Source organism: Ammospiza nelsoni, chromosome 3, assembly GCF_027579445.1.
Source record: "Ammospiza nelsoni isolate bAmmNel1 chromosome 3, bAmmNel1.pri, whole genome shotgun sequence".
NCBI lineage: Eukaryota > Metazoa > Chordata > Aves > Passeriformes > Passerellidae > Ammospiza > Ammospiza nelsoni.
Window position 1 is genome coordinate 111,997,741 of NC_080635.1, and position 19,510 is coordinate 112,017,250.

Here is a 19,510-nt window from a genome sequence, read left to right on the forward strand (position 1 = left end):
CAGCTCTGAGCCTGCCTCCATCACAGAGAGGCTCCAGCCATTAGAGCACCTACATGGCCTCCTCTGGACTTGCTTCCAGAGTCCACACCCTTCCTGTGCTGAGAACCCAACACATACCCAGCTCCATCCTCATATCCTTCAAAGTGCAAGATTCAGCTTTTGGGGTTCTTTTTTGTTAGTGGTTTTCTTCCAGAACTTGGGCTTTGATTATCATTGTGGGTCCCTTCCAATTCAGGTTATTCTATAATTCTTTGTTTTGGACAGGCACTTAGCCAACACTCTGCAGAAGGGACATTAACCACCTTCCTTGGTTCCATAACCCCATTAATTCGTTTATTCAGCAATCCCATAACCTGCAACCACTCTCTAAGGTGTTGCAGTTCCCAGGGGAGAGACTGTACAAGCAGCCTTGCCTAGGAAGCAGCTGCCTACAGCAGAGGTGTTTACCTCCAGCATTCCCAGCTGATTTGCAATCTATCTTTAAATCCAGTTCCCATTAATGAGACCACTTACACAGCTAAGGAAAATCACTGGTACCATCCTCAACAGGCTGCTGTTAGCCAATTTCAGGCAGCTGGAATTTCCATGTACACCCCAGTTTTTAACCAAGAAACGGCCAGAAAGGACACACTTGAGATGAACATCACTGATTCTAATTCCAGCTTTTATTGTTTTGCTCAAGTCAGCAACTTATTATTAAAATAAACTCAAATCCAGGGAGAGAGGACAGCAGCAGTTCCCACCTGGTGTACAGAGACAGCTCTATTTCCAAACCTTTCTGCTTTCAGGTTTCCTTGGAGATCCTGAGTTTTATGCAACACTGCCACACGCTGTATTTTTTTTTTTAATTTTTACAGCAAGATCTGGAATTGGCAGTTTGCCACAAAGCTGAAACCTGTAGGTGCAGAGATGAGCTCCACCAAGCACTGCTGATGTATATTTTGTACAAGCTGATGTGGAAGGAGGAGGGAGCTGTTCCTGCCAGATTACGTGGGAGCAGCTCCTCATGTTTAACCACACCCAGTCACAGCCCAGCACACAGGTATTCAGCTCCAAACAGAGGCAGGATTATTTAATTCCTAATTAATCAAGCTGCTTAGGCAGAGGGATATCCTCTGTTTTGCTGACTCCTCCAGGGTCAAGGGACAGGGTCACCAGACCACAGCAATCCCCTGCTCTACCCTTTACACTTCCCATCCACTCCCACCTGAATGGGGTGACCAATGCACCTCAGACCTGGTCAAACTCTTTACACTATGACAAAAAAAAAAAACATGGACAACCACTTTTTCCTTTCTGCAGCCACTCAGAGGACCTGGGACCTCCACTGAGCACTTAACTCTGCCAACTCCCTAAGGACCAAACTCAACAGCCTAAAAGAAACCATAGAGACCTTCTAGGACAACGAGGAGCATGGATCAGAGACCACCCAGCACCCTGCAGGACAGATCACCCAGTGACTGGGGAAGGGTCCCCATCCCCTGGCAGCAGCTCAGGCTGGCACTGAGGGCACCACCACGTCAGTCTCTTGAAGCCATCCGAGGATCCAAAAGTGCCCTTCATCAGGGGATGTCCCAGGGGACACTGCTCCTTCTGGTACACCTGGGGGTGCAGCCCTTGGCCACGCAGTTTGTTGTGCAGCCACTCAGAGCTGAACTGAAGGGCGCAGTCCAGGAGATGCTCCAGATCTGAGAGAGCCAAAAGGGAGCCTGGTGTTAAAGGGTGGATCCTGGCCAGGTACAAGATCTCGTTCTTGATGATGTTCCCTGGGAGGGGTCAGAAACAAGGAGACAGTAAGGATATTTCTAATCAAGGTAGTGCAGGCTGCTGGCTCTAACTTGTGATTTCTGCTTCAAGGAGCACAGCCAGCAACACCACTCCCTGTACCAGCAGTGGCATCCAAAAAGTAGACTTAGAGCTGAGATTCAACTGGAAGAGGTTCTCTTCCCTCTACTGTTGTTACAGACCTTGAAGATGACCACATGCCCTCAGCTGGATCAACCAGAAACTCTTTAACTAAAGAGAAAACCACCTAGACATGCACTTCTGCATCTGTGGACATCCCACCCACCTTCCTCCATTTCTCCTTCTGCCCCTATTCCCTGGAACTCACCCAGCCCTGAAAAATATCTTTGGTCTAGGAGGGTGTAGCAGATGGGATCGGGTGCACGGAGGGCACGCAGCGCCTGGCCTCGGTGGAATTCCACAGACAAGATGTCAGAAGCAGGATCAGCCCTGGGAGAGGAGCACCAGAGCATCTGGCAGTTGTAGAAAACAAGGAAGCCTCCGCTCTCAAAGTGCAGAACCAGCCTGGGAGAAGCAGAGAAGTTGGATTTTCTCATCAGAAACATCTCTGAACTACTTGTTATACTCTGCAGCTGGCCACTGTCTCAAGGCAAGGCGGCATCTTTAACAACTGCAGCCATGAAGCTTGGTGGTGAACCCACACAGCTGGTGGGAAGTTTTTCCTACTGCTGCCCTGTGACCCTGGTTGACAAAGCCTTCAGCAGTACAGTCCACAAATCAGAGAAATGGATGTTAAAAGTAGCACAAAAAATGTGTCTAAAAATACTTGTATAGAAATAAAGTCATCCTTCAAAAAAAATCACAGAATCATAGAATGTTTCGGGTTGGAAGAGAACTCAAAGATCATCTTGGGCCACCCTCTGCCATGGGCAGGGACACCTTCCCCCACCCCAGGTTGCTCCAAGCCTGGCCTTGGAAACTTCCAGAGCAGCCACAGCTTCTCTGGGATGCTGTTCCCCCTTGCTCTGTACAATTCCAGTGGGATACAGGACACAAACCACAGCCATGGTTTCAATTCACTGCTGCCCTTTACAGCATCACTCCAGCCTGTGATTCCAGGTGTATGAGATGTTTGTTATTTATCTAAGACGTTTTAAAAAACACCTAACTGGGAGAAACCGGCATTTTTAGGGCATGATTCAGCCTGGCATCCTAAAAATTCTCTCTTCAAGGTAAAAATCTTAGCAGAGCTGGTACTAAAATCCCCAGACAACTGCATCCTACAATTCCACTGTGGATTCTCTGGTTGAACACACCCCACATTCACTCATGCCTTAAAAATTATCAGAGAAAATCAAGGCTAAGAGCATTCCCACACAGATTTGCTTTGGGAGACTAGAGGAAATACCTGGGCACAGGATCCTTCCAGTCCCCCCTTTTGTTGGCTCTGCTTGCCCTCGAGAACTCGTTTGCGCGGACGCTGCCGAACATGCCAAAGTGGATGCGCAGCCAATTGCCCCGACCCTCTGCTGCCTCTGGGGCTTCAGATCTTGAGTTCTGGGCTTCCTGCAGCTCATCATCCTGGGAATGGGGATGTGGAACACCAGCCTGTCCCTGCTGTCCCTGAGCAGGACAGTGTGCCCCACAAGCAGCCTCTCTTTGCAGCGCTGTCTCTTCTGCAGTTGGCCCAACGGGACCTTCAGCTGCCACAAATGCCAGGTACAAGTTCTTCCCATGAACCTGAGAAAAGAGCTGGGATGTGCTGATGATCCATAAAGGATCATAACATCCTAGAAAGACTGGGTTCAAATGGACCTTAAAGCTCATCTCATTCTAAGCCCCCACCCATGGGCAAGGACAACCTCCACTAGACCAGGTTGCTCAGCCCTCATCCAACCTGATTTTGAACACTTCCAGGCATAATACCTCTGGCTGTTTCCATACAAGTGACTTATTTTCTACAACCTCTATTAGAGGGCACATCAGCCCACTCAGAACATGGGATGCATCAGCATCCAAGCCATTCCCATCAGAGCCGGGGTCATCCTTGCAGATTCCTTTCTTTGCCTGCCTGAAGCACAAGGTGCTTAGATACCACTCAATTCTGAATCCCTCACAGGGATTCCCATCAGGGGTTTGAAATTGGTCATCATCACTTCTGATTCCTCTTCCCACTTTGTGCTGGGCACATTTTGTGTTTTAATTTTGCTCCACACCTTTAATCAGAGGTGAGGCTGCACCAGGGTTTGGCCAGTCAGGTCCAAATCATCATCTGGAGGTGTGAGGCCAGTGAAGCCCCAGCAGGACTGACCCAGTGTGACTTCTGACAAGTACCCACAGCACAGACATCTCAACTTAGCCAGGTGAAACCCTCAGGGAAACATTCACAGGTTCTGCACCTTCTGTCACCCAGGTGTGGGGCAATGGTGATTTCTGCCCTCAGACTTGTCATGGATCTGTAAATTCAACTCACCTGGGAGTCCTGGAGCCTCAGGGCATTCAGATCATTGACACTGAGCTTCCTGCTGCTTCCCCCCACCCTGGCCACCACTTGTCCCACAAAAGGGGAGGTCAGCAGCTGGAACTTCCTCACTGAAGGGCCCTCTGGCATCTCCAGCAGCTGCAGGGGGATTAGCAGGTCCTTGTCACACTCTGCCCTAGACTTGAAGGGAAGCTGCAAGTCAGAAATACACAAAACATTCTCCTAATTTTCCTCCTTAAGTTCCTGTGGTAAAATCTATGAAGATAAATGGGACCAAGGAGGAGGATGAGTTCTCATCCTAGTGGATATATATAATTTAATCTAACACAGCCCTGAATAACATACTCCAATGGCAGATTTCATGCTGCAAGTAGGAATTTGGCCTGGGGAATCTCCCAAAGTCCCTTTTTTTCCTGGGGCAGTGGGAGGTTTCCCTGCCCACATCACTGGGAATGGAAGTAGACAATCTTTAAGTTCCCTTCAACCCATTCCATTCTGTAATTTTGTGATTAGTGACCCGGAACCAGCACAGGCCAGTGACCCATCTTTTTCCCCATACACCACGGGGAGTGCTGCTCCCATGGAAAGATCAGCCCTGGAATTAGAACATCCCCACCCCTGGCTTTACCCACTGCTTGCCCCACTGACTGCAATGGCATGGAACCAGTTGGGGAGCATTCCTGCACTCTGCTAAAAGCATTGGGAGCAGAAAGCTCTGAATGAGGGGGAGATGAGGCAGCACCATCCTGCAGCTCCTTCCAGGAAGTCACACCAATACACGAGGAGTTATTTCTGGCATGAAGCCCCAGTTCCTTGCAGCTCTTCTGAGGACTCCTGCTGGCTGTGGGTGTGCAAGAAAAGCTCAGCTTGGCTTTCATCCCACAGTGCCAGTTCTCCCTGCAGACTAATCCCAGAGACCAGCACTGATCAGAGGCTCAGATTCAAGCTCCACAGCACTCAGTGCAGGGCTCTGAGGCACCTGGCACAGCTCTGAGACCGCTTGATGAGAAACTTAACAGCAATCCTGGGGCCCCCCACCAGAAGAGCCATTCCCACTTCATGCCAGCCATTCCTGTGCTGCAGCACAAACCAAATCCCTTTTGGAAGGCCTCAAGAGGAAAACATGTTAGGGAACATTAATTTAATGTCTTAGATCCAGGTACAGATATTACATCAAAACTAGATTTAGCAAGGGTAAAAGACAGAGCTTTAGTCCTCTGCCTTCAAGGGCATGTGATGATTATTCACAGGCCTGCTCCAGCTTTATTGAAAAAATCTGCATATTATGTTGATCAAGAGACAGCTAAAAAGATGCTGCTGCTGCCAAAGGCACCAGCAGCAGTTTGGATCCCTGGAAACAGCTGGGCACAAGGAGTCTGCCCTGGCTGTCCAGGCACTGGCTTCACAGATTGAGTGCCAGGACAGCCCTGTGAACCCCGAGCTCACATCCCAGGGACGTTCATCACCTGCAGAGCTCTGCCTGCTGCTAAGTCAGCTCTCCACAGCTCCTTGGAAGTGCTGGGAGCTCTCTAAGGTGTTAATGCTCACACTGCCCCAGCAAAGGAATACTCCTCCTCAAAAGGAAAAACTGCCCTGCTCCCCACCACATCAGAAACACCAGCATCTGCCATCCTTATCCCTTGTACCGGATTCCCTTATCTCCATGTACCTCCTTATTTCACATTTTTACTCTAGATCCATTTCAGTCTCATCCACAGCACTCCCCCCTCCAAGGAGGAAGAGGAGGAAAACCATCCCCAGCCCTCTGCAGGGCATGACACCCATCTCACCATGAGCATGGTACCTCTGCAGCTCTGGGGCAGGCAGCCAGGCCTCCAGGACAAACCCTCCCCCTGTATGGGCTCATTCCCAGTCCTTGTGCCCAGACAAAGGCCCAGCACCCCCAGCAGAACAGAGCAAGGACAAGCTCAGGCAGCTCACCCCAGCTCTGCCTGCAGCCAGGGATTGCAGGAAGGCTCCCTGTGACCTTACAGCCCCGGGCAAGGCTCCTGCAGGGACTTCAAGGCGCAGCTCTGACCCTCCACATGCAGTCAGGGGGGTGCAGAGCTCTCTATCTTCTCACACTGAACCAAGCATCATTTTGCCGACACCATCAGAAAACAGGCATTGATTTCCCATCCCATTCTCACCCACACTACCCCAGGGCAGTGAAGGCGCCCCCTGCTTTTCCCCCAAGCCCCACATTCCTGCATCCAGCTCTCTTCCACTGCTCTCCCCATGCCCACCGTGTGCATCCATTTGGGGAGCAGGCTGGGCAGCCTTCCCCCCCCTACTTCATTACCTCTCCTTTACTCCTCACAGCCCTTCCTCTATCTCTACGCACCCTCAACAGGAGTGGGCACAGCCAAAGCCCTTCCACCCACTTCTTTATAAGGGAGGAAGATCCTCCCTCCCCTCCCCAAAAAGCAGGGGAGCTCCCCAGTTGGCTGCTGGGGCAGCGATGGGCGGGTTCCAGGTGCTGATCTCACTCACCCCACCAGCTGTACCGGTTTGGAAACTGGTTGGATTGGGGAGGAAGCTGGGCAGTACCTGGCAGGGTGATTGGGTGCTCAGAGCAGGGCTGTGCCCCTGCACAGTGGGAGGTGGCTCAGCACATTTTAAAAACAAGTGATTGGCGTTTTTCACAGTGCAGCCCTGGTAGACAGCATGATTTCAGCTTCCGGCTGTTGTCTCTGAGTTCAGCTGGAAGCACTCAGGCTGAACAAGGCCTGCCGAGTAAAATTCAGTGAGAAGACCAAACATCGGAATCATGATGGTTTTTAAGTGTCCTCAAGGGTTTTTTCCCTCTCTGCTGTGTTCAGGGGCTTTTCCTCATTTATATTAAAATCATAGTCACAGACTGGTTTGGGTTGGAAGGGACCTTAGGGATCATGCAGTTCCACCTCTTTGCCATGGGCAGGGACACCTTCTACTAGACCAGGTTGCTCCAAGCCCTGCCCAGCCTGGCTTTGAGTTACTCCAGGCTGGGTCTGTCACCCCTGAGTTTTTCATCTTGTGTTGGCTGTCTCAAATCCTATGTATAGGATTGTAGGATTGTATAGCCTCTGTGTGGCTCAACACTGATTTTCCTGCAATGACTCATTGCTTGGGAATTTCCAGGCAATTAATTTACCAAAGATTTTTGTTCTTGTTAATAACCTAATATTTATTAAATAGGAATTTTTTATATAGGACAAGGAGTAATGGGTGCAAGTTGAAGGAAGGCAAATTTAGATTAGATATTAGGAAGAAATTATTAACTTTGAGAGTGGTCAGAAATTATTAACTTTGAGACACTGGAACAGGCTGCCAAAGGTGGTTGAGCTGCCCCATCCCTGGAAGTGTCAAAGGCCAGGTTCAATAAGGCCTTGAACAGACTGGTCTAGTGGAAGTTGTCCCTGCTCATGGCAGGGGGAGGGACGAGGTGAGCTTTAAGGTTCCTTCCAACATTTTCACATTTTATGATTTCAGTAAACATTTTCACCATGAGGGTGGTCAGACACTGAACAGGAACCCAGAGAGGTGGTGAGGTTTCCATCTTGGGGTATGTTCAAAACTTGACTGAACAGAGCTCTGATAAATCTGATCTCATCTGTTCTGATTTTAAATTCCTTGTAATTTTTTCATTGTGAGCTCTCTAGGACAGGACCCACTTCACCATTTCTTCTCCAGGTGCATTTCATGTTTTCAGTATTTCATCATTTACCCCCTGCCCTCTCCAAGAAGCCTATGAGGGTAGACAGAATCAAGAAGAAACCTTCTGGTTTTATTATCATTGTTTTATTTCCATTAGTTCTAAAGGTGTAGAAGTTACGTGGATTGGTAGCCATACTACTTCATAATAGATATTTTTTTACATCTTTAAATAATTACAGCTTGTTCAGTCGGTTGGTTTCCCTCTCCCCCTTACAAATAAGTGTTTGTTTCCATGAAACCTTCCCAGATGACCTGGGAAGCTTCAAACTTTATACATGGGGAGAAAAAAAAGGGCAAAACAAAACACCACCCCAGACATAGTCACAGCTTCAATGTTACATTGAGAGTTGTTGATTGGTTTTAAAGCTCCCTTGCAATATTCCTGAGCTCCTCCTGATTGCACCCTCTCCATCCAAGCCCATAAGATTGCAAGTGATCTGTGCATGTTGTCTGATCAATTGACAAAGAATAACTGAAGTGAATCAAGATAATGCACTTCCACAAAGAGCAAAGACATTTAGAAGTGGTTAAATGACCTTTCTTGGCTCCCTGTCCTGGTTCTCATGTGCCCATCTCACTTTGGTGGCCACTGGGCCATTGCCAAGGTCTAGTTTGACACACCCAAACCTTGTGCTATAAACCCTTCAGCATCAACATTTTCGTGATTAGGGGTGATCTCAAGTGGAGCAAATCCCACAAATGCAGTTTTAAATGTGCTGAGGTGTTTTGCAGGAGTGGGCCCTTCCCTCTTGCTCCTCAGAGAAGGGATAGTTCTCTGCCCTGTGTTTGTGTAGGACCTGGTGTGGATCTCATGAGGTTCTCCAGCAATGAAAGCAATAATAAAACCAATAATTACTTTGCTTTAATGGGTCTCTAATAATTGTATCTAATTCATTACCAAAGCAGGCTCTAACTGCCTCCCCCATCAGAGGCAGGGAAGCGGAGCTCAGGTGGAACCTGTAATTTTGTAATTAGCTCCTCTTGTTGGAGGGAGCTGAGTGAACTGACAGTGGCAGCACTTTAATCCTCCTGTCCTGTGAGTATCCCTTGGTCTGTCACCTCTGGAGTTTGTCATCCTGCATTGGCCATCCTTGCAAGACGTGGCTCTGAGTGATTCCTAGCCTTGGAAACCATGTTTAGCCTCCCACAATGACTCCTTACATGGGAATCCCCAAATGTGAATAATTAATTTGCCAGTGATTCTTGGGAAAACATTTCCAGCATGAGAGCAGTCAAACACTGGAACAGGAACCCAAAGAGGTGCTGGGATTTCCATCCTTGGGAATATTCAAAAGTTGCCTGAACAGGGCCTTGAGAGACCTGATCATGTCCCTTCTGAGTTAAATTATTCTGTAATTTGATCATCAGAAGTCCTGAAGAAGGGGACTCATCAGTTATGGTGTGTTTGTACTCCACCTGAAATGTTGATGCTCATCTGAGATCAGTCTCTCACCATCCTGATATCAGCACTGGCGTGAAAAAGACAAAATCTCCTGGGCCAACAGCAGCTTTACAACAGTTTTGGGTGATTGAAAAGAACCACAGAACCTGGTGTATCCAAACTTCTGCTTTTGGTACAGAAAGGGGGACAAAAGAGCTAATTTCTACCCCTAAAGAGTTCTCCTCTACCCCTAAAGCTGTCCTCCAGAGCTTCACCTTTTGAAATCAGATCCCTTGTTCTGTTAGCAGGGACTTTTAAATGCTCCTCACTCTGTTTCAAAAATAGTTTTTCAGGCTTTGAGGAAGGCTAAAATCCAGTTAATAAATCTCTACTAAGGAGACATAAGGCAGATATGTTCTGAAGGGATTTTTTTTTCCTTCTGGCATTATTAGCAGAGTTCTTTCTGGCATCTCTGAGTGGATTTTAAGGGAGGAGAAAAATTCCACCAGGGAATTTGGCTTTGAGGGAAGGAGGAGGAGCACAGCAATAGGGAAGGGAATGGAGAACCAGTGTGAGCCTCCAGATGGAAGGAGAAATGGGGCTGTGGTTGGTCTGGACTTTTAATCCTTATCAGGAGGCTCCACTCCCTCTTGGGGCTTTCCAGGGTAGTTCTGGATCTCTCAAAAGTTGGCATGAGCCACGTGGCATTTTGTGGTGCAGGTTGCTGTGTTATGGCCAGGAATTCACAGCCAGCTCCCAGGAGAGCTCCAATGCCATTTGCAAAGGGATTTACTTAGGGAGGAGTTTGGCTAAAGATCTTCCTGCCAATGGAGAAACACCTTGGTGTTTTCACCTCAAATTCTTTTTTTTTTCAAGGCTATTTTTGGCCTCTTCTCTACAGCCTAGCAGGTCTGAACAAAATCACAGAATTTAATTTCTTTGTATTCATGTTTCATGAATGTCTTTCCCTCATCTGTAATTAGCACTAATGAGGCTAAACATTGCATTAGCTCCACAAAACAATGGAAACTGGTGCAAACACCACCCAGCTGTTCCCATGGCACCATTGCCATGGTGCTTTTCCCTAGGGAATGTGGAGGCTCTGTCACCCCTACAAAACCCTGCAAATCTGAGCTATGGAGAGAACGAGGAATGTGGAGACTCTCCAGTCATAACCAGTCCAGTTGAATCCTTCTCCTTAGAGAAGCTTTTACACCAAAGGGAGGAAAAGAGTGAGTTCAAGCAAAGACAACACAATGCCATTCTTTTGCTCCAAACCTGTCCGTGGCTCTCCTCTTCACCAAGTCACGTGCCTTAGTTTGTGTGGAAGAACTCTCCTTGTGGGAGTGTTAAACAGTGGGAGGCAGAGGGTGGCACATTTGGGAGGGTTGCACAATCCCCCTTGGAGATTTTTCACTTGGTAGTTCTGTACTTGAGTTCTGGATGCGGGGAGGAAAAGAGGGGAGGGCAAGAAGGGTAACAGAGCTTGGGAGCAGACAGAAACCAGAGTGAAGAATCTTGCAGGATGAGGTCTCCCAGGAACTCTGCATGGACAGGCAAAGCTGTCCTTCCTTGGAAATGTTGATGCAAACGTCATGGGAAGCATCTGGTGAAGCACTTGGGCTGCCCAGGGGAGCTGTGGCATCTGCCCTGCTGGAGTTTGAGTTTGTTAAACCAGAGGCAGAGCAGTCAGGGCTGGATTAGGCAGGATTGATCCCTTTGGGAAAAGGGAATGAGTCCTGCTCTTTGCATCTTTTCCAACTCTATTTGCCAGGATTCCCTGGTAGCTGAGAGCCTTATGGGCAAGCAAACAGTCAAGTCTTGTTTAATGGAGTTGTGCTTCTCTTGCAGGCAAGCAAGTCTGTGCACATGCTTGATAAGGAAAACAGCCCCTGCCACCTCCTGTAGGGGCTGAAGCCACTGCTTGTTGCAAAAAGTGAAATCCTAAAGGATTAGATGTGGGAAATGGTCACGAGCCAGCTGTTAGGGGGAAAGTGGGCACTCACAGTACAGCCAAAAATAAGTGAGAGTCAGATTTCATCAGTGGCATCCAAACCAACATAAAAATAGGCAAAAGAATTAAATTATCTGTCTGAAAAGCAGTGGCCCAGCAGCGTTAGAAGAGCATCTTTCTCTTGCTGTGCTCTTGAATCATCTCTAAACCTGGCTTGTCGCTATCCATCAGGGAAGAGCCCAGCCATTTCCTCCAGGATTTCATGACCAGCATGGGTCTCATCTACCTTCTTCCAGAAGGTTCCTTCTTCCAAAATCCTCCTTTGACTTTGGACAGACCTACTCCAGGCCCAGCCAACAACCTTTTGGAAACACAGTCCCATGATTTAGTAGTGATAAATAGGAAAGGAGTTATTAAATACAGACATTCATGAGCTTTCCAGACCATCAAGAAAAATGAAGACAATGTGTGAGCTGAGGAGGAAGGGAGATGTCTCTTTTTTCTCTGCCCTACATCTTATCAAGTCCACTAAAGCCGCTAAAGAATCTCTAGTGAAGTCTGTTCAGCAAAGTGTCCTGGAACTGGCTCCATTTGGTGGAAGATCACTGAATTTTGGGTCATGAGAAGACAATGGCATTTTCTTCTGTCGGGAAAAGAATGGGTGGTGGCAGAAGAAGTGTCTCTGTTCCACCACTGTCTGAGTCTTAAAATGCCAGATATTGTTAAATAAAACTCAAGAACTTTGTCCATCTCTGTGTTTCTGGCTGTTTCATAGTAAGTGGTGACAGTCAAATAGAGAGGCTCATTTAAAGTGGGGAAAAAAGGCTTCAAATCCTTGAGTTACTCTGAGATTTGAGTCTTCTCTGTTCATTTCATAAGAGCTCCCCTACACCTCAGATAAATTCTCTTTACCTCTTTGCTGCAACATCTCACAAGGGGAGAGAAGGCAGGAGAGCAGGGGAGGTGGAGACAACATGGACTTGATGATTACGTGGCATCTTCTTCATCTCTCAAGCAGATCAGCCTGGAGTTCATAGGGAAAGGGCCAGGTTATGCAGTTATGATGTCCCCGTGGTTCTCAGCCAGCACCAGGCTGTTCCAGGAGTCCTGTTTGGAGCTGGTTTGTGGAGACTGGCTCATGGCTGACTGGTAGGCCTGGGGGGAAAGCTTCAGAGCTGAGATTGCAGGGTGGATGGATGATCCATGTCCGGACATGGCAGAGACTGAGAATGCCTATGGAAAATAAAGAATGCTGGGAAAAAAAGCTTCAAACCTTAGAGGACCATGTAAATCCCTTTAGTGTGGGCTGGTGCTGTTGTAAAAAATGTGTCTGGATTTGCTGCAGGGCTGGAGATTGCACCCTTTGTGGGATACTTTGGGCAGGCTCTTTCCTCCTGTCTCCCTTTCTTTCTAGTTCTAGAAACACAGAAGGATTTGGGTTTAAAGAGACCTTAATGATCATCTCCTTCCCACCCCTGCCATGGGCAGGGACACCTTCCACCATCCCAGGTTGCTCCAAGCCCTGTCCAGCCTGGCCTTGGACACTTCCAGGGATTCAGGGGCAGCCACAGCTTCTCTGGATAACCTGTGCCAGGGCCTCACCACCTCACAAGGAAGAATTTCTTCCCAATATCCAATCTAAACCTCTCTCAGTTTGAAGCCATTCCCTTTAGTCCTATCACCCCATCCCCTGTAAATAGTCTCTCTCCATCTTTTCCTGCAGCCTCCCTTCAGGTGCTTAACTACCTAAGTAAAGTTATGAGGATGTTCTCCCCATGTCTATCACCCTATTTCCCTTTTTATTTTTTTTTTCCACTGCTAACATCTCCCCTCAGTACCTGAGAAACAGGGCTGGGGTGCCCATAGTGAGATGAGAGCCCAGGTTCTGTTTTGATGGGGCGCATTTCCTCGGTGGTCGTGGTGCTGCTGCTGCTGCTGCTGGTGGAGCTGGTGGTTGGGGTAAGACTCTCGCTGCTGGATGGGCCTGGGGTAAAACCAGAGGGTAAAACAGGCTCTTTCCAAAGACCTTTCAGCACAGAGTTGTGCTCACTCACCCAGTAGTATGTGGTAAAAATAATTTTTTAAATAGTTGGAAGGATATTCAGGTATTTAGACATCCCCCATTGTTTTTTAAAAAATGGCCTGTTTTGTCATTGGATCTCTCTAATTTGAGGGCACTGTGGTTAGAAATACAAGTGCACACACAAATACACATAATAAAATAAATTTCTTCATTCGATACTTACCTGCTGGTGCCTTTGTTTTGTTAAGGTTCTTAGGCTTGCGTTTCCTCGTCTGAATTCCCTCTTTTCTCATGGCTAAAGGCCTTGGAACCTGTGAGTCCAAACAGAAAAGCACATTGGTTTCTGAATGTCCTTAAGGTCATCTAAGAGAACATGATTTCAGTTCTAACTTGTGGTCCAGCTGGTTTAATTGAAAGCAACAACAAAAAGGAGCCCAAATTCCCTGGTCAAGGGAGATTCAAGATGTGCATCCAAATGGGAATAAGAAAATCACACCATGGTATTGTGTGTTTTAGGGCCAGAAGGGAACTACAGCTCATGTGTTTGTGCTTCAGACTTGGTTTTTTTACTGAAGTACCTGAATTTATGTGGGAAGAATCTGGGCCTTGTTTTATTAGGTTTTAAGACTTATTTGCAAATGGAACCTAATTAGTAAGTGAGAAATACCCAGCATGTACCCCCCATTGCAGGTATAAACACAACATAACCTTGAGGGAGACTAAACCCAAAAGGACAGCAGGAAAAGCAGCTCCAGGAGAGCACAGAGCTATGTAAAGAACCCAGCCCCCAGCCTGGTGTCATGAGCACCCTCCCACAGCCAGGATTTACCCCGTGGAGCTTCATGTAGAGCCCGCAGGCATTGCAGACGGGCTCCCCTTCGGCATTCCTGCGCCAGAGCGTGGTGGTCGTCGTGTGGCAGTTGGCACAGGAGAGCCCAACACGGCGGGATGCTGACTGTGGGGACAACAGAGCCAGGAAACAGTGAGCCCTGCAGTGCCCTCACCAGCTGCACCCCACATCCCAACCAGCTCGCTCCACCACACCTCAGGGTTCCCTCTCCTCTTGCCTCTTGTATTTTTCTGGCTTTTTATCTTTTTGCCCCTTTACAATTGTCCAACTGTATCTTTCTGCCCCTCTTTCCTTTCCACTGACTCCAGGAGGTCTCAGCTCTCCTGGGCCATCTCAGGTGGCACCAGAGACATGAAATAGAATCATTGGAAAAGACCTCTAAGACCATCCAGTCCAACCTGTGACTGATCACCACCCTGTCACCCTGCCCAGAGCACTGAGTGCCAATTCCAGTTGTTCCTTGGACACCTCAAGGAATGGCGACTCCAGCACCTCCCTGGGGAGCCCCAGCCAATGCCTGACCACTGTTTCAGTGAGGAAATTCTTCTGGATGTCCACAGTAAACCTCTCCTGGCACAGCCTGAGGTTCTGTCCTCTCATCCTGTCCCTGTTCCTGGCAGCAGAGCCCAGCTCCCACCTGGCTGCCCCCTCCTGTCAGGGAGTTGTGGAGGGCCAGAAGGTCCCCCCTGAGCCTCCTTTCTCCAGAATCCCACATCACCTGAACAGAGCCCCAGATCTCCAGCAGCTCCAGTGGCAGCTTAGAGACCCTGTGCACATGCACCCACCTACCCTAAGGTGTCTGGATCTCAGACCATCCCGCCTTTTCCAGCTCCCAAGCCCTTACAGGCATCGTGGCTATCCCAAGAAGATGTGATCAATTCCATAAATGTTCTATATTCCTTGCTGGCTTTGTGCTATGTTGTTTGTAGAGCTCAAGGGGAATATAAAAAAAGAGAAGCTTCCAGCAGTGTTTTCTTCCTCTTGATAAAGAGGGATAATTAATAGGAAGTCTCAGTAATGAATTAGGGAGCAGACCCAAAGTTCCTTTTCTGGGCGAACTGGTTTAGTCAGGCTCAGAAGGCAACAAGAGAAAGTAACAGGCTTGAATCCATATAAGATACAAAATTTGACCTGGGAAACAGTGGGAGGTGGAGGAAGGAAAAGCCACATCCTCCACACCTGCCTGATTTTTGCCATCATCCTTCAAAGCTCAGGCCTTAGAGGGCAGTAAATGAGAGAGGGAAGGTCCTGGGTGCCGGGTGAGATCCTGCCTGGATCGTTGGGACTCCGGAAAGGCGTTTCACAAGAGGGCGCTCGGTGCCCGTGGCTGCTGGCAGCGCTCAGCCTGCCCGTGTCACTTTGTCACTCTCGGGGGACGCCTGGGTTTGGGCATAGACAGGGTTACAAAGGGCGGTGTGGGGATGGAGCCTCGTGGAAAACAAGGAGTGTGGAAATCTGGCTTTCCGGTGGCTGCTTTTAGCTTGGATCCATGATCAGGGAATGTTAAGGAATCATAGAATGTTGTAGGATCATAGAATTTTAAGGGGATAGAAGGGATCTTAAAGCTCATCTAGCCCCACTCCCCTGCCATGGGCAGGGACACCTTCACTATACCAGGTTGCTCAAGGCCTTATCCAGCCTGGCTTTGAACACTCTCAGGGTTGGAGCATCCACAGCTTCCCTGGATAATCTATTTCAGAGTCTCACCACTCTCACAGAGAAAAATTCTTCCTAATACCAAACCTAAATTTCCCCTCTTTAAAGTTGTACCCATTGCTCCTTTCCTGTCACTCCAGTTCCTGATGAAGAGTCACAGATTCCCTGTAGGACCCTTCAGGTACTGGAGGGGGCTGTGAGGTCTCCACAAGACCTTCTCTTCTCCAGGCTGAACAGTCTCAAACTTCTCAGCCTGTTGTGATGGACTCATGTCACTGGGGATACAGAGACTTTCCCAAAACCCCTCACCAAAACATGCAGGGAGCAGCAGAGTATCAACTGAGCTCACAGAATCATAGAGTGGTTTGGGTTGGGAGGGACCTTAAAGATCAAGTTCCACCCCCTGCCATGGGCTGGGACACCTTCCACTATCCTAGGTTGCTCCAAGCCCCATCCAAGCTTGCCTTGGGCAATTCCAGGGATCCAGAGGCAGCCACAGCTTCTCTGGACAATCTGTGCCAGGGTCTCAGCACCCTTACAGGGAGGAATTTCTTCCTAATATCCCATTTAAGCCTGCTCTGTCAGTTTGAACCATTCCCTCTTGTCTTGTCATCCTTGTAAATAGTGTCTCTCCATCTTTCCTATATGCTTCCTTCAGGAAAGCTGCAATAAGGTCAACCCAAAGCTTTCTGTTTTTCAGGCTGAACAATCCTGTTCCTGTCCCCCAGGTTCCTTGTGCACACCCCACCCTGACCCCAGAGGCCTTGGGGTGCCCTGACCTGCCCTACAATGGGGGCTTCGCCTCATACAACAGATATGGGAGCAGAGTATCCAAAACAGAAATCCAGAAAAGTCACCATGAAGTGAGGGGCTCACCCAGCAGTGACCAGGGACCCCTGTGGATACTGTTCTGGAACTGGAAAGAGTTGCCATTCCTCCAAATATCCCAAAATCACCCTGTGTCCTACAGCCCCTTCCACCACCTGCCTGAGTGTCTGGAGAACTGCTCTGGGCAGTACCAGGGCTTGGAGTATCCCAAGCATAAGAAAATCTGGCTTGTTTTGAAAGTCTGGACCTCAGCTGGGCAGATGGGAGTCGAAACACCCTTGGCATCTCCAGCTGGCTGAGATTTCTTTGCCTCCTCGTCCCACAGGTGTGATCTGGACTTACCAGCCTCCTCTGGGGTTTGAACAGGGGCCGGTTGATGCCGTTCATCTTGTGGTAGAGCCCGCAGGCGTTGCAGAGGTAGTGCCCCGTGCCGTCCCTCCTCCACAGCGGCGTGGACATGGCCCCACAGTTGACACATTCTCGCCCCTCAGAATAATCATCAAAAAATTCTGCTGCCAGGATGGGAGAGAAGGGAAAAGACTTCATTAATTAGGTGGCTGTACCTGTAATTGCTGCTCTGCTTCTCAGTTTAGCCCAGAACAGATATTTCAAGAAATCACAAATGTTCAGATTTTATAGGTTGCAAGAAACAGATTTTATAGAAATCTTTTGCAAGAAACAGCTCTTTCTTTCCCAAGGAAGCCCCCCTGGGATTATTGGGAAGAGGGACTCCTTTCCTTGCCATGGATGTGCTAGGACACAGATACCAGGAGGCTCTGATATTATCAATTTTCGCTTCTGCTCTGATGCTATCCAATTTTCAAGATTGGCCATAGCGAGGGCAAGCAGATCGGGGCAGGTGATGAGCAACCCTGGTTACAATCAAGGCAGATTCCTGAGACCATGGATAAACACAAACCCCACAGAGCAGACCTGCCCAGAGCTCAGGTAGCTGCATCTCAGAAAACTATTCCATGTGCCCTGCTCCCCATGGGAATGCTCCTCACCCAGCCCCTCTGCTGGGGGGAATGGCTGCAGAGAGCCAAGGGGAGGTTCGTGTGCCTTCACCCCATTCTCTGCACAGAAAATATCTCCTGAGGTGCAGGAATCCACAACTTGAAGGAGTGGATGTAGATGTGAACCTTCATGTACAACTTGAAGGTTCCCTGCCCATGGAAGGGGGTTGGAAATGGATGATCTTTAAGGTGCCTTCCAACCCAAACTATTCCATGGTTCTGGGATTCAAACCCCAGCTTAGGCTAACAGCTAACAGGGATTGTTGGGAATTTATGTGTGTTAGAGGCTCAGCTTTTGATAGAACTCTGTATTGTGTTTGATGCTACACTTCAGGGCTTGCTGCATTCACCCACTGCATTCCTGGTACATCCTTCATTGGGGCTTGGCTGCAGCTGGGACTTGAGGGACAAATGGGCATGGAGTGATAAGAGAAGGGGGAATGCATTTAAACTGACAGAGGGCAGGGTTAGGTCAGATGTTTGGAAGAAATTCTTCCCTGTGAGGGTGGGGAGTCCCTCGTGCAGGTTTCACAGAGAAACTGTGGCTGTTCCATCCCTGGAAGTGTCCAACACCATGCTGGACAGGGCTTGGAGCAACCTGGGATGGTGGAAGGTGTCCCTGCCCACGGCAAGGGGTGTGGAATGAGATGAACTCCAAGGTCCCTTCCAACCCAAACCATTTTCTGAACTGCCCTGGGCTGGGCCAGTCCAGTCCCTCTGGCTGTGACAGGACCAGGAAGCTCAAAGGTCAGCACAACACAGATCAACTGCATCATCATCCTTTGGAAAGACACTGCTCCCTCCCCGTTCCGTACAAACCCTTCCAGAAACCAAGAACTTCACTGTATTTTTTGTCCACCTGCTTTTTACACAAAAATCTCAGCTTCCTGCTGGAAGACAATTGCTCCCCAAGGAGCAAACCAACAAAATTTGGCTTCTGGCTGAGTTGTGCCTCAGTCCCATGTGGATTCTCTGGTGTCTAGCAAGGGTTATGTTCAGACATGGCCTTATTTTCTCTTTTCCCCAGACTATTTTTGGAAAATCTGCAGGAAACGGCATAACTGTGAAGCAGCCAAAGGACAAAAAAAATTAATGAAGTGGCGCCAGTTAGCAGAGACAAATATTCGCGTGAGCTTAATTCTCCCTAGGAAATCTGGCTAAAAATGGCAGGAGATTACACCATGTGCCCATGGGGAAATGGTAGAGAGCACTAATTTATTGCACCCAAGCAGCTCTGGTTCCAGAAAAGCAGGAATTCAGTATCTTCCCAGCAGTTTAGGAAAATCTCATTACCCTGGGGCAATTCTGGTGGTTTCAAGAAGATGGGAATCCCTCCAGGTGATTTTTGTCCACATGGATTCAGTGATACCATAACCCTCACTTTCACCCTTAAAATGACAATTGAGTCACAGCCAAAATCTAGATCAAATAAACTTCCTTTGAAAAGAGAAGGGATTGGAACAGCTGGTCAGGAAAGAACTCGTTTCCTTGAAAAATCTCAAGAAAGTAAAGCATTTCACTTTTTTTTTTTTTCATCTTAGAAGTTGTTGAGGTTTTTGATTATAATTTTCCAAAGAAAAAGCCAAAGTATTTTTGCAGTAAATTTTTCTGTAAAAAATGCATTCTTCTTCGAAAATAATTCAGTACAGAGTTGTGGACATAATCCAGGGAGAATTTAGCAGAGCAGAGGTAATCAAAAGGTAACAGTTAAAACTTGAGTGATTTGAGTTGTGCCTGTGACTAACTACAAAATACAGTCTTTCTTGGAAATTTTTACACCAGGAAACCAAAATATAAAAGTTTTTATTAAAAGACAAAGGAGAGAATTCCTAACAGTCCCTTGGAAATGTTAAGAATTGGACTAGTTCTTAATAAGAA

The 19,510-nt window shown here is 48.1% G+C and overlaps 2 protein-coding genes across 2 annotated transcripts in view; both read right to left on the reverse strand.

Moving 5' to 3' along the window:
* Positions 1-639: 639 nt before the first annotated feature.
* On the reverse strand, positions 640-6,571 carry NEIL2 (nei like DNA glycosylase 2). Its single transcript, XM_059468969.1, has 5 exons — positions 6,531-6,571; positions 4,220-4,408; positions 3,155-3,486; positions 2,114-2,310; positions 640-1,766 (listed from the first exon to the last, which is right to left on the reverse strand). The coding sequence occupies exons 2-5, from the start codon at positions 4,355-4,357 to the stop codon at positions 1,450-1,452; spliced, it is 984 nt and encodes a 327-aa protein (XP_059324952.1). The 5' UTR covers positions 4,358-4,408; positions 6,531-6,571; the 3' UTR covers positions 640-1,449.
* Positions 6,572-7,992: 1,421 nt separating this feature from the next.
* The window catches only part of GATA4 (GATA binding protein 4), a 28,112-nt gene continuing 16,594 nt past the window's right edge, over positions 7,993-19,510 (reverse strand). Inside the window, exons 2-6 of the mRNA XM_059469225.1 lie at positions 16,959-17,125; positions 14,112-14,237; positions 13,506-13,593; positions 13,098-13,243; positions 7,993-12,492 (exon numbers count right to left, since the gene is read on the reverse strand). Of these exons, the coding sequence (XP_059325208.1) occupies positions 12,310-12,492; positions 13,098-13,243; positions 13,506-13,593; positions 14,112-14,237; positions 16,959-17,125 (710 nt within the window). The 3' untranslated portion in view covers positions 7,993-12,309. The remainder of the gene's footprint in view (positions 12,493-13,097; positions 13,244-13,505; positions 13,594-14,111; positions 14,238-16,958; positions 17,126-19,510) is intronic.

What these genes read in the sequence shown, in the direction of transcription:
- NEIL2 (XM_059468969.1), bottom strand. Translation starts at nt 4,357, where the DNA reads ATGCCAGAGGGCCCTTCAGTGAGGAAGTTCCAGCTGCTGACCTCCCCT. An exon ending in TGGAAGGATCCTGTGCCCAG is followed by an intron (nt 2,311 to 3,154) that starts GTATTTCCTCTA and finishes TGCTTCTCCCAG; the next exon opens with GCTGGTTCTGCACTTTGAGA. An exon ending in AAGATATTTTTCAGGGCTGG is followed by an intron (nt 1,767 to 2,113) that starts GTGAGTTCCAGG and finishes GACCCCTCCCAG; the next exon opens with GGAACATCATCAAGAACGAG.